Source organism: Sardina pilchardus, chromosome 1 (assembly GCF_963854185.1).
Source record: "Sardina pilchardus chromosome 1, fSarPil1.1, whole genome shotgun sequence".
Classification (NCBI taxonomy): Eukaryota; Metazoa; Chordata; class Actinopteri; order Clupeiformes; family Clupeidae; genus Sardina; species Sardina pilchardus.
In genome coordinates, this window is record NC_084994.1 from 35958023 (window position 1) to 35973022 (window position 15000).

Below are 15000 nucleotides of genomic sequence, written 5' to 3' on the forward strand. Positions count from 1 at the left end.
TGTGTGCATTTGCATTTGCAAAACTCTATTTATATGTCTGTGTGTCCACCTTTGTCAACATGTAGATGGATCGTTAGTATCAGATGGTTCTGAAAGTGACTTCCATGCATGAAAAATAAGCCTGAAGTAGATAGAAAAGTGGATACATTTATCATCTCTTTTGCTCTCCCTCCCTCCCTCCCCACTCTCTTTCCCTCTCTCTCTCTCTCTCTCTCTCTCTCTCTCTCTCTCTCTCTCTCTCTCTCTCTCTCTCTCTCTCTCTCTCTCTCTCTCTCTCTCTCTCTCTCTCTCTCTGTCTCTGTCTCTCTCTCTCTCTCTCTCTCTCTCTCTCTCCCCCTAACATGAGGAATGTGAGAAACGCGCAAATGACAGAAACGGTCTAATTTCTCAGAGCTCCTGGTCCTCCGTAGAGAGAGAGAGAGAGAGAGAGAGAGAGAGAGAGAGAGAGAGAGGAGAGAGCTATTCATAGCCACCTGCACACTCCTCCATCCGGCCCCAACCCCCCCCCCCCCCCCTTTCCTGTCCTCTCTACCTTTGACTGTGTCTTCACACGCTCGTCTCTCACAGCTGAACAGGTATCAGTGCTCATTCAGCCCGGTTGAATAAGTTGCCGAGTGTGTCAATGAGTAGTTTTAGAGATCTTTTCAGTGCGACGGCCCGTGTCACTTACCCTAAAAAACACACGGCTGTGTGTGTATCAGCTCCGTCAGCCTGACAGGTGACACTGTGTGTGTGTGTGTGTGTGTGTGTGTGTGTGTGTCTGTGTGTGTGTGTCTCTGTGTGTGTGTCTGTGTGTTTCTCTGAGTGTGTTTCTCTGTGTGTGTGTGTGTGTGTGTGTGTGTGTGTCTGTGTGTGTGTGATAGCTTGAAGGGAAATTACATTTCAATTACATTACATTTCAAGAAATGACACCACATCCCCACCGCTAATTATCCGTAGCAGGTCATATGTCGTACTTCTACCACTCCGTATCCCCTACAGGAACTCCATAAATACATCCATCCTGCAAAAAAATGTATAGGGCTTCTGCTTGGAGACTTGGCAAGCTTTTTTTCTCCTGACTCAAAATCAGACGTCTTTGTGGATAAGAAGACCGAGCAGGATCTACAGAGGATGTAAAAGCAGAAGTCTTTTGAAAAGAACCAGAGTTCCTTTTATGAGGCCAGACAAAGAGCCTGTTTTTTTCTACATGGTATGGAGGCCCTCATGTTCTCAAAAATGCGAGGAGTTTTGAAACCGGTCCACCAAAGCCAGCACATGTCCACCATATCTTACTCAAAGGTAGCCAGGGAGCCAGTGCTCACAAACAAGCCAGATGATATCAATCAATGGCTTTAAAAATACTGAATCTTTTTTTTTTGGGGGGGGGGGGTGTCTACCTTGTATGGGCGCCCTCAACTGAGACAGTTAACTCTAAGCCTGCCGTGCCGTCCTCCATCGGTATTCCGTACCTGGCAGGTCCACACGGAGGTGATGAGGAAGCCGCTGTCCTGGAAGACGTTGAAGATCTCGATGATGCCGCGCGAGTAGCCGAAGACGGAGATGCTGGCGTCCGAGATGGCCAGGTTGAGGGTGAGGTAGTCGCTGGGCTGGAGGCTGAAGCGCTGGCGGAACAGCACGAAGATGACCACACTGTTGCCGAACCAGGAGAGCCAGCCTGGAGATGGAAAGAGAGAGAGAGAGAGAGAGAAAGTGGGGGAGAGGGGGAAAGAGAGAGAATGGGGGGGAGAGAGAGAGAGAAATGGGGGAGAGGGGGAAAGAGAGAGAGAGAGAGAGAGAGAAAGAAAGAAAGAAAGAAAGAAAGAAAGAAAGAAAGAGGGAAATTAGTGATGTACAAGTCAAGTCCAGTCAATGATTTATTGCCAGTACGATGAAAACGTCACCTGGAATTTGGTTTAGTGCAAGTCCCAGAATATGCAGTCACACACAGCACAGCACAGCACAGCACAGACAGCAGTATAGCACAGACAACATACACTGTTCATACAAGAAATGTACGTGACATGACGGTACAAAATCCAAACGGCTCAAATACAAGATGTCCGAATGGTCTGGGCCCCCTAAGTTCAGGCAGGGTTCACCCAGCCTACTGGGCCCCCCAAGTAGTTCACACACAAACAAAAGTCAAAAGAAACGGTAAAAAAAAAACCAGCACCATGTTCGTATGCAGCCTCTCATTTGTACTAACAAAAGTGTATGTACAGTGTGCGTGAAAAGCATTAGCCTACAGAGTATGTACACCACATTAGACCCTATTTGCATTTTATAGTGCGCAATCAGATGAGTCACGTGGTCACAGAGTCATTTATACTTTTAGAAACAATTATGTTGATTAGCGGTTACGAGATAGGCACCGAGGGACAAGAAGCATTTTGATTAAGATGACGTGTGGCCTTAGCCCATTCAGGAGTGCTAGCCTGGCACTTCAACTCAGAGCTCCTGCTTGTTGTTTTCAAAATTGGACACAGTTTGCTATTCAGCTTGATGATGTCATTATCCAACTTTTCTTTGTGTGACAGTTTCTTGTGGAACGGTGCTTGAGAAGGTGGGAGGGCTCTTAAGGTGCTATTCAGTTCCTGTCATTAGTTTGACATTATTATTTTTTATTATTATTATTATTTCTGCAGGACATTTCTGCAACCTGTGGTTTTCCAATTAAATCACTCATACAGTATATCCTTGAGGCCACAGCTTTCTTCAGATGGCTGGATTCCTCTGTGCTTTTAGTTGTTCGGCATCTCGAGACGACAATCAATCACGACAGCCTGCTCTCAACCACCATTTAGCAGGAACCTGGTGTATATTTATTTATTTATTTATTCATTCATTCATTCATTTATTCATTCATTTATTTATTTTATACAATGTTGAGTAATCAAAGGGGCAGTAGAAGCATGTCAGACTCAGAGCTCAGAGCGGAATGTAGGATCCATCTCAAAGTAAAGTCACAGGTGGGCGAGATGTCTAAATGGGCATGACTCATGCAACCCCCCCCCCTCCCACACACACACACACACACACACACACACACACACACACACACACACACGCAACACAGACACACACACGCACGCACCACAGACACTCACAAAGTGCTACGTTATTTTGTGAGTGATGTGTCAGCTTCAAGGATGTCATGCCACAGCAGGTAGCAAAGGCATCATGCAAGAGACAAGATCTTTTGGATGTAGCCCTCTTGTTTTCAATTGTTTTTCTCTCTCTCTATTTGTCATTACTAGAAATCCTCGGGCTATGAGGTAGCCTTGTTTGGTTTAAATATTGTGGTTTTCTGCAGCAACGAAAACTGATGCTACTGATGTGATGTCAGACTTTTAGTGTCCACCTGTCAAGCCTGACTAGCTCTGACATTTTTTTCAGTTACTTTGGCACATTTCTCAAATCAAAATGGACTGGCCAAGCAACTGATTTTGTACAAATGTCTGGTGATTTGTTTTATTTTTTTTTATTTCCAATGATTAATGGCATGTTGGTCAAAATGCACTATAGTCTTATGTGTTCCCTGCTGAACAGTCCTACCTCATATATCTTCAATTTCCCCTTGGGGATCAATCAAGTATCTATCTATCTATCTATCTATCTATCTATCTATCTATCATATGCACGTTTTGCAGCACAGTTTAGGCTAATTGTTTTGAGAAATGCACTGTTGTGTGCAAATGTACAGTAGGATTCGAGAAATGCACCAACATGCATACAACTTACAGTTTTTCTCAGTCGCTTTGGTACATTTCTCAGATCAGATTTGAAATTCTCAAAATGACCTGTTCAATCTTCAGATCATTGTGTCAGTTGTGCACATCGAAAAAGCAGTTTCTTATTCCTTTGATCAAGTTGCAAATGTTTTGGTACATCCATGCAAATTATCATGTAACTCTCAGCTAAATAGTCTCACCCCCCACAACATTTAGGCATTAGTTCATAAGTCTTTACATGCAAAATGGTTGAACATGTTGGCATATGAGAATTTGTGGCCGAAAAGACAGGAATATCAGGGGGTGTAGGAAGTCTGCACTGTGATTCCTACAAAACTGCATTTACAGTTTTCCCTAACGAGATTGTCCTATGGTCAAATTTCTACTTTATTTAATTTTTTCCCCTTTATACTATGCAATGCTGTCTTTTCCTTTCTGTAGCACAATGACAGGGTCTGTCAACAAATTACAGTAAAAAAGAGTAAAAGCGTAAATGTGATTTACAAAAAATGTCATACAAATTTTAGCCATAGTTTCCATCAGAACATCCCTCCAGACTGTCTTATCGTACATGATGACACAAGGACTTGACATTCTGATGCACTGACATGTTCATTGACACAAATATTTAGTTTTGAGATGTGGACTAAGGATTTTGAGCAAGAAACTGGCTTTTGCAGGTAATCCATGGTGTTTTGTTCAAATAGTATTGAGAAACGCACTTACTGTTTAGCAAATCTCAAGTATGATTCGAGAAATGTACCAAAGCGACTGAGAAAAATAACACCTTGCATAATGTCAAGAAGTTGTCACGGAATAAGTGATATGTGAATACATGAATACCAAAAGGTCAGTTAGAACCTCATTGTTTCCAAGCCAACGGCACATTGTTGTGCCAGAGACGGATGAAAAAAGGTATTTAAGTATCTTTGGTTGTGCCTTTTACGAAACACAAAACTAAAAAAAAACTGTTTTTTTACTCGCCAGATGCTGATTATGAGTGAGATGAAATCTTTCACCCTGAGAGCCAATCGTTCCTAATTGTGTAAGGCCTTAATGAGAAATGTTAAACAAAATGATCTCCTGAAGCTTTAATATGCCTGTAGGTGTCTTGACGGTCACTGCCCGCGTGTTCTGACCTATAATCGAGCCCATAATAGACTCCGCAGACCAAAAGAGGGCAAATTACACCTCGTTTTAGTGGAATTTTGCTGATTGCTGGCCTCCAGTTAGTATAGTCTCGTTAAGGTCAGAACAGCCCTAACACAGGTTGGATCGGTCGTTCATCAAGAAGATAGATGGAAAGCAGGTATTTTCCCGCTGCAGTCTGCACATTGCTGGAGGCTTGACTTTGGCAAGACTTCTATGTGAAATTGCAGTAAAAAAACAAATGCCCCCTCATACTGAAGTGCACTCAGCTTTGACACACTGGTATTTAACTTGAGCAATGCTGATGTCCTGGTGTCAACCTGACCTTATACTCTGATTCAAAATATTTGAGAAAACTAAAACATATGTGTTTATTTACCCAATCAAGCTACTGTAAGCTTTAACAGAAATATTTGACTTGAGAGTCACTCAAGATGTAAGGCAATTAAATGAAGTAATATCAGTTCCATACATTTCATTCTGGAGCATTCTGCAAACATCTATCTTGCAATTCTCACCACTGAACAATAGACAGCTGCCATCAACAGGGAAGACATAAATGGACAACACCGTTGGGCAATAAGGCCTCAACTACGTGACATCTACAGATGTGCCAATCAATGTTACTGCACTACCTGATTAGTTTCACATTTAGAGCACTGATACATTATGTAATAGGTCATGAAGGTCTATTAATCATTTCAGTGACTTCTCCACAATGACTCCATTAACCGGTCTTTGGTATTATTTGCCCTCAATGGTGCCTTCCAGCCAGCGCTGCCTTCAAGGCACTATTCCCCTCAGTTTAGGGGTAGGATGAGGGTTGAGGGGGTTAAGGTTAGGAATAGGGTAAAGGTAGTGCCTTTTAGGCTGTGCTGCCTGGAAGGTGCCGTTGGGGGCAAAAAAACACCATTGAGCCTCCATTAACCAGCATTCATCGTTATTCAACTACATTTACTCACCAGCACAAGTCACTATAGAGAGGTACAACCAATGTCCAACATTATATCAATATTTTAGTAGCCAATTTGCAGCCAACACTGTCGAAAGCACTGGTTGACTGAGTGTTACTAGTGTGGTCCACCAACGGTGGGAATAAAGCATACCTGCCGAAGCAGAACCTGAAGATGCATTTCCCAAATGATATTGGTATTTTAGCACAATTAGCATAAGCAAATATCAAAAACAGTTGAAAATACTTTTTTGTTTGATGTTTTAATGTGGTTGCAAAAGGCCATGTGAATCTAGGCACTCAAAACAGTTGAATTGCTCTTCAATTGCCTACATTATAGGTTTGAATTAGGAATATTAGTTATGACTTTAGTTTTTCAATTATTAAGTTCAGTTAAATCAGTATCTCGATTTGGTTTCATTGTTAGGGGTGACAGTGTAGCGCCGCTTGTTGTTATGCAACTGTTGAACAGTGACCGTTAGAAGAGCCTATAGTAAACCTCTTTACTGCAACCACGTCTCGACTTACAATGCGCTATTGTATGATAGGGTCAACTTTGTTTACAGTACGACCTCTATTATGAAGACAAAAGTGGACACAAATATATCTGTATACTCTTCCCTCCTATAGACTACCTATGTTTTTGTCCATTAAGTTGATTATATGCACCTACAAGCTTAGAGAATTGATTAATCAAGTGTGTAGGCCTAATATAGAAATTGCTAAATGATATTTGATAGATCACTCATAACAACTGTTCAAAACGTTTGCATATGACTCAGCCTGAAAGTTGTGGGTTCAATTCCCTGCTTCCACCGTTGTGCCCTTGAGCAAGGCACTTGTTCAGGGGACAAAGTTATATAATTTACATATGTAAATTACTTTTTATTGTCTGCTAAATTAGGCAAATACATAAAATGTAAATAGGGTGGATGTTAAAAATCGATAATCGTTTTAAAAAAAAATCGAATCGACGGAGGAAGAAAGAAAAATCTCTGTTTACACGTACGTGTGTTTGTGAATAGACACTTTCCCCAATCATATCAGCCTCGGTTCATGGAAGGGTAGCTTGCCAAAGATATCCCGTTTAGCGTCCGACTTCCATCTTCACCTGGCAAGCTAATAGTGCAGTGGCTTAGACAGGACCTGACTGCATGGTCGAGAGCGGCTTCCCATCATCATGTTCTAGGCTACTTATAGCGCCTGATCTGCGCTTGGACCTAATCCAGACAAGGAGCGCTCGTCTTAGCTTACAACACAAACAATAATAAGGCAACAGAAAAGTGAACGTAAAAGGCAAACACACTTATACGACGAGCCTCAAATATAAATAGACGGCTTGATTTGAAGGTACCTGACTTCTGACTACTTGCGTTGCGAGGAAAAAAGGGAAAGATATTCAATTCACAGACCGGCGGAGAACGGAGAGCGTGCGTGCGAAATGTTGGCACAGACATATCTCAAATGCAAAGAAAGTTAAACTCTTTCACTTAAAAGAGAGAAGACATTCATACATGTCACATAAGCGCACAACAAACTTTGGAGGAATTGTAACAAACATGTCCCGACACTAAAAGTAAAAATGGCATCTACATTCAACACTGCAGTCTACTGTATCTGTTTACGATCGAAGGGCATGTACTCACCCAAAATCAACAGGTAGACGCCGATGATGGTCTCTCCTTGATCCGACAAGGGGGGATCCCTGCTCATAAGGCTGAAGTTGTTATTCCTCCATGGAATGTCAACCACTTGCGGTGGTATCCTTATGGACATCTTCGCGGGTGCGTTGATAGCTACTTTATTTCACGCTTTTTCTATGGTCCACCGTCATGAATGAATTTCTAAGCCCCCTTGAGTCTTGGACGGAGTACCAGTTCAAGGCTTTGCTTAGGCACTTGTGCTCGGAGTACAAGGGAACTCTCGTCCTTCTCCTCCAGATTAAATCCCATCTATAAATACCACACTGGCTCCTTGTTTCTTGACCACTGGGGATGACGCTAATGTAATCCACGTTGTGGAGACGGAACAACAACACACACCGACAATTAGGGTCCAACGGCGTGTGGGAATCCTTGATGATAAACTTCAGCGGGGGATTGTTTTCCACATCATTTTAAGTTCGGCTGGTGAATAAAACTGTGAGCTTCCTTCACACCACTCAACTCCGTGACTGAACGCTGAGGGGGAGAGTTGTGTTTGGCTCGCAAATGCGCTACACAGAATGGGCAGTAGTCTCAACCCGCACTCGCGCAAAAAGGATGTCGCTGTCCAAGGTGCTGATTTGTAGGTTATTTGTCATCATCGGATACTTCCGCGAGTCAAATCATGCCGGTGATTTTGATTGAGCGCAAAGTGTGTGTGTGTGTGTGTGTGTGTGTGTGTGTGTGTGTGTGTGTGTGTGTGTGCGTGTGTGTGTATGTGTGTGTGTGTGTGTGTGTGTGTGTGTGTGTGTGTGTGTGTGTGTGTATGTGTGTGTGTGTGTGTGTGTGTGTGTGTGTGTGTGTGTGTGTACAACTCATTAAATGTCTCTTCATCTAATCAGTTGCGTGTGCCATGTTGGTGTTTTTGTTTGTTCACACATAGAACCATGCAGGCTCTAAAGAACCCCTGGGGGTTCCTTTGATTATCTTTTCAAAATGGTTTAAAGAACCAATTTCGTGGTGTCATATATGAAGCAAGCAATAGAACCATTTTTGGTTCAATATAGAACCTTTTTTTTCTAAGAGTGTAGAGCCTCATGGTCACCAAGGGGCGTTCTGGGGTGAAAGGCGCACGGGGAGGTCACGATGGCCAAAGTATGTGTGTGTGTGTGTGTGTGTGTGTGTGTGTGTGTGTGTGTGTGTGTGTGTGTGTGTGTGTGTGTGTGTGTGTGTGTGTGTGTGTGTGTGTGTGTGTGTGTGTGTGTGTGTGTGTGTGTGTGTGTGTGTGTGTGTGTGTGTGTGTGTGTGTGTGTGTGTGTGTGTGTGTGTGTGTGTGTGTGTGTGTGTGTGTGTGTGGGTGGGTGGGTGGGTGTGTGTGTGTGTGTGTGTGTGTGTGTGTGTGTGTGTGTGTGTGTGTGTGTGTGTGTGTGTGTGTGTGTGTGTGTGTGTGTGTGTGTGTGTGTGTGTGTGTGTGTGTGTGTGTGTGTGTGTGTGTGTGTGTGTGTGTGTGTGTGTGTGTGTGTGTGTGTGTGTGTGTGTGTGTGTGTGTGTGTGTGTGTGTGTGTGTGTGTGTGTGTGTTCGAGCCTCGTTACCAAGGCATTTGCCATCAATCCGGGAGCCTAATAGGATCGCAAAGCAAACGAACCTGAGCGAAATCCTCCAGCTTAGCCCATCGGGATTCATCCCATTTCCCCGAGGGCGAGACGCTCCTTCACGAAAGTGGTGGAGGAGAGAGACATTGTTTTGGAAACTGTGTGTGTGTGTGTGTGTGTGTGTGTGTGTGTGTGTGTGTGTGTGTGTGTGTGTGTGTGTGTGACTGAGTGAGTGAGGGTGTCTGCGTATACAGTATATGTATGTCACCATATCTAATCGGTCACCAAATATCTACACGTTCTGTTGTGCAGAGAGTCTGGAAGTGTGTCACATGGGTGTACCTACGCACTCTCATTTGCGTTGCTAACCACTTAACCACAATAACTTCCGACGTGCACATACTGACAAGTAAGAATGATGCTTTAATACCTGAGGAGACCCCGATTCACACATACACGACCGGCGGCCTCTCCACAGCTATGTGACTCACTCGCTCTGAAGCTATTTCTGCTCTGTTGTTTACACGCGGAAGCATTTAATCACTTCATCTCCCAGATCCAGACTTTTTCTTCCTCTTTCGTAACAGTGTTATGTAGCCTACATACAGCGAGCACATATCGAGAGATCTCCATCAACAGAGAGTGCCACTAAAAACATCCAGGAAACATCTATCTATCTATCTATCTATCTATCTATATATATTTGTCTGTCTGTCTGTCTGTCTATCTATCTATCTATCTATCTATCTATCTGTCTATCTATCAGTCTATCTGTATCTGTATCTGTAGCCTATGTCTGCTTTTATGTTCTGTCTGCTTCTGCCTATATATAGCGTTGTTCCCACCACATACTGTGATAAATCCCATCGGAGACGGAGGCCCTAAGTGCCAAGTAGGCCCTAGGGTGCTTGAGACGACTCTCAAAGAAATGCACGTGGAGGGACATGACGGAGGGTGTCCGTTTCAAAGGGCTACTGGGCATAACAGTAGTTTACTGTCATCTTGCCCGCTTACATGAACGTGACTGAGTGCTTAGGCAACAGGTGGTCGCTGTCAAGCGTCCGTGCTTCTCCTTGTGGCCGGTCGACCGACCGTTCCTTCCTTGTCAACTGACACGTCGTCTCTTTAATCCGGTGACCGGGGCATTCAGCTGGCACCGTAGACGGCCCACGACGCCCCCCTGCAGCGCTTAAAGGGGCTTTTCTGGGAAAAGGAGCGACGCGGTGGCTATCTTTGATTACTGTGAGCGCATATGCACACACCATATGAACACCACCGGAATAAAAGACTCAACGTCATTGTGATCAACAATTAAATAGTAGCCTAGTTGCTTTGGAGTGGAGGCAACGCTGCGTTAGCGGTATGACGCACGAATTCTGATAGCACGGCCGGGGAGTGAAGTTGCAAAATAGTCACGGAAGGCATCTTTCTCTATCTTCTCTCTCTCTCTCTCTCTCTCTCTCTCTCTCTCTCTCTCTCTGTCTCTCTCTCTCTCTCTCTCTCTCTCTCTCTCTCCACACACACAGGCACACTCACTCACTCACACCGTGTTCTGCTCACATAAACTCGCGTCCCCCCCTGGGAGATGCCACGTAAATGCCACACAGCGGCCCACCGTCCTTGAATGCGAATGCAAATCGCCAAAAGCGGCCATCAAAAGGCCCTATGTTCTCGATGCTAATGGAGGCGGGTAATTTATGTTTACTTCCCCTCTGTCGCCCTCCCTTGCCACACATAACATGTAGGGAAAGATGGTTACATATCCTGGGAGCAAAGACTTGAAGACGTAAACGAGAGGTCGCGGTTATCTAATCTCAGACGTCTGATTTAACACCTACACAGTAGGCTATACACGACTGGCAACAGATGTCATTACGAAATTAATTAAAAAGCGGCCTTGGGGATCGAAACTGCGCTACCGACCTCATAGTAGAATCCAGCTTGCCTAATGTTTTGTTCGATTCCACGTATAGGAGCATTTGTGTGTTCTCTCTCTCTCTCTCTCTCTCTCTCTCTCTCTCTCTCTCTCTGCAGGCCTAGTAGCACAGATAATCTGCTATGCTGGACATACAGTTGTAGATGTTGCGTCCAGTGCCCTGAATGGGCTCAGTCCAGGTTTTCATGTCGTCTGAAGTAAAGACGTTTGCAAAGGGGTGAATGTTGGAGAGTTTTATCTTTGCATCATCCAGTTTGCATTCATATAATTTAGAAAAAGAGACATATATATATATATATATATAAACAATAAGAAAAAACGATAAGCTTTTATACTTTTTTTGTCTTGGTACAAAATAAGCTACACAAAATGTGTGGCCAAATACAGATTATGTAGAGACGCTTTCTGCCATCTGATTTGTTTCTGTTGGACAGCAGGAGTGGTTGACCTAAGCCAAGTGTCCACTCACTCAACAGTCAAACAGTCAACAGTGACCATTTGACATCTCTCAATGTCACGCAATCCTTACACCACCAGGGCTGCCTCTTAAGAGGATTGGCCTGTGGGGGGCCTGCAGAGCTATCTCTGGGCCTGGACATAGCTGGAGCTGACCGCAGTGACTGAGGGAGAGGCCTCGGTATGGAGACATGACAATGTAGTGGTCTACACTTCATGGAACTGTACCCTAAAAGAGGGTTCAGGGGGTGCTTTAAAGAACCATGCAGGCTTTAAAGAGCTTTGGGGGTTCCTTTTTATAAACCCTTTAGAATGGTTTAAAGAACCATTTAGGGCTGCCATATGTGAAGCATGCAATAGAACCCATTTTTTGGTTCGATATAGCACCTTTTTTTCCAAGAGTGTAGTCCAAGATAGGCCATCTTCTACACACGGTGAGAAACTGTGAGAATCCACAGAATTTGTATTACAGTAAGCCTCATTCTAACTTTCTAGTGGTGGGGCACTTTGGCGTCAGAAGGCCCTATCATGTATTTGGCTGTACTGTAGCTGTGCTTTTAACACAGGCGATAATTTGACTAACTAGTTGGTCTATCTAGCTGAGGAGTTGCACTGATTTGAATTAGGTTAGTGAATGTGGTTGGACTTTTACTTTCTGAAGCCATGCTACCCAGTTCTGCTACATTAATACCAGAAGTCAAGTAAACAAGGTACAGCGAAAGAAAAGAGGGAGATTTCTATGGCATCAATGAAAGAGGCAGCTTCTATCAACATTTACTGAGGGCAGAACCAAAGTTACAGCTGGTTGTAAAGTTGTTTTGACTGTCAAAAATTGCATAGGGATTTTGCACCTGGGATCTGCTCTGACAGAATTACTGAATCAACGCCATTGGCAGTCATGTTTTTGATAGCGTGGCCATGACTCGCGGGGCCCAGGGATCAATTCTGGGACCTCTTCTATTCAAACTTCATATGCTACTTTTGAATTGCATGATATAAAAAAATAATAGATATAAACACAGTTAGCTTTTTTCACCAGTTGACTCACAATGGCCGGGTTTCCCAAAATTGTTAAGAAGCTCTTAAGTGCTAAGAACTTCTTAGGAGCGTTGTAAGAATGTTCTAAGAACGCTCCTAAGAAGTTCTTAGGACTTAACCCTCATGTTGTCCTCAAATCTTACCGACGTTTGTTGTCCTTGGGGTCAATTTGACCCCAGCTAACAAAACTCTCAAAAAATGATTGAAATCATTTTTTTTACCCAGTTTTTTTTGTGGTAGGTACTTAACAAGAGTGTAATAACCACCATCAAAAGCCCTAAAAAACAATCCCACCCCCCCACACCCCTTTATGAACCCTGGAACCCTGGCTGGCAATATGGCCAATCCAGTGTCAACAGCCCAAAGGCTGAGTTTTTGGACTTTTTCAGACCTGCCAAAATAACTTTTATGTAATATGTACTTGTTTATGTAATAATGATAATAAGTACATGTTCTCATACTATTACAGTAATAATATTCATATTGTGTCAAATATTCATTTACCTCATGTTTCATAAAAATGGGGTCAAATTGACCCCAAGAACACCAACGTAACTATTTTTTTTACAGGACATTGGAAACATATTTTTGTGCAAATTTCATGTTTACTCTGTTGTACCCTTCAAATGAGGAAAAGTCATGAAACTTGAAGCAAAACAAAAAAAGTGAACCATATATTTTATGATGTTAAACATTGTTTGGGGTCAAATTGACCCCAAGGACAAGATGAGGGTTAAGAGCTTCTTAACGATTTTGGGAAACCCGGCCAATGTCAATGTTTAGAATTAATACATATTTGGATTCCCTAGTTCCCAAATGGCCTCAAGAATGATCCCTGGGAGACACCACAGGTTAAGGTACGTTAAGGTTGAGGTACAGCTCCCAGTGGCTACAAAGAAAAGCCGTTTGTGTAGGTATGATTTCAGCTTGAGTTGATAAGTATACCCGGGAGTACAATGTTATAGGCTGTGTAGTTGTGATCGACCTTGGGTTAGAGAAAGGCGCTATATAAAATAAACATATTATTGATCAATGACGTGAAAGGCTGCAGTAAGGTCTAATAACACAACGACTGATGTCTTGCCTGCTTCTGTATGGAGGTGTATGCCATATAAAACCAAAAAATATAAAATAAGAAGCTGTTTCAATGCTGGAACTGGCACAGAAACCTGAATGAGAGCGATGACTGCAATCTGATGTTAAGGGTTAATTGATTGAAAACTATTTTTGAATAACTTTACCAATACATGGTTGATAGTGTATGGGCCTGTAGTTGTTTAGCATGGAAGCATCCAGGATATTCTTTTTGAGTTTACGACAGCTGTTTTCAGACTCAGGAAATGTGCCAGACTGCAATTGTACATGTTCAATTGTAAGCAGATCTGCTACTAGATAGTGTCCAAGCCACCAGGAAGAATTGAGATCTTGTACTTTTTAATCTCAAACATTTTGTTCTCTATCAAATTAAATTCTGACATCAAGTTGAGTTCCCTTCTATTTGTAGCTGGCAGTTCCAGATGGTGATTTATTTTTAATTTAGAAGACAAGTCAAAAATAGCATCAAAGCATTGTTTATATTTCTACTGACGATGTTAGAGAAGAAAGACTTGTTCGCATTAGCATATATCAGAGTTTATGTGTGGAGCATCTCTTTATGGATTAGGTTCAAAGTTATTGATTCAAGTTGTACAGTATTATTAGAAAGCCTTGTCAGTTTTTACTCTGTACTTCTTTTTTATATGAATTTGGATTCCTCTTTACAATTTTGCATATTTTTATTATTCTTTTTATTATTTTTATGCTTATTTTTTCCTGTCTAGAACTTTTGTTGAGCTATGGATTTGATTTTCAAAACCATCAACTTCAGATTGTTTCCAGCCAGTGAGGCTTTTTTTTCATCAACCCAGCCTAACCACGACACCTGCTGACCAGAGTTGTTCATGATACCCAATTGTATGTGAGAGGGCGCCATCTAGTGGATCATTCGTAGCACACAGAGACGGCTCGCTGAGCTACAAGTCAAACAGGAACTGGCCTCCAGCCAAACCATATGAATGAAATAATTATCCTTACGTAAACGTATAACCTATATCACATTAATTCATAAGAGAACACATACAGTAAGTGGAGCATTCATACTTATAGTGGAACGTTTATAGATGTACTGTCATATAATATAACATGCGAAACAAACCTATGATCCTAGGGGTGTGTAATGCCTTATATTCATATGTTCCTAGTACACGGTCGCACAAGATCTTCTTTGTATTTCATAATTGTGTTCTTCTTTTAAAAGTAAAGGCCAGGGTTTTGTAGCTTGATTGCTTTACTGCTAGACGTGTTATTCATGAGGGTTAATGTGTATGATCACCTCAAACACAGAATAACCAGTGATGTATCTGTTTATTTATGGAATATTGAAAACCAGTGGCACAGTAGTAAACAGTTCTACATGAAGGGAGAGACAGACTGACCACCAGCTGTACAAAACCTGTACCAAAAGATATAGATATAGCAGAA

General features: G+C 42.5%; 2 protein-coding genes across 2 annotated transcripts in view; both read right to left on the bottom strand.

Annotated features, from left to right (window-relative positions):
* opn6a (opsin 6, group member a) overlaps nt 1–7590 on the bottom strand; it is a 16892-nt gene extending 9302 nt beyond the window's left edge. The window contains exons 1-2 of the mRNA XM_062534377.1: nt 7461–7590; nt 1452–1657 (exon numbers count right to left, since the gene is read on the bottom strand). Coding sequence (XP_062390361.1) covers nt 1452–1657; nt 7461–7590 — 336 coding nt within the window. The remainder of the gene's footprint in view (nt 1–1451; nt 1658–7460) is intronic.
* A 7284-nt stretch (nt 7591–14874) lies between these two features.
* snx8b (sorting nexin 8b) overlaps nt 14875–15000 on the bottom strand; it is a 16974-nt gene continuing 16848 nt past the window's right edge. The window contains exon 11 of the mRNA XM_062543707.1: nt 14875–15000. This exon is cut by the window's right edge and continues 638 nt beyond it. The gene's annotated coding sequence lies outside the window, so the exon portion shown is untranslated.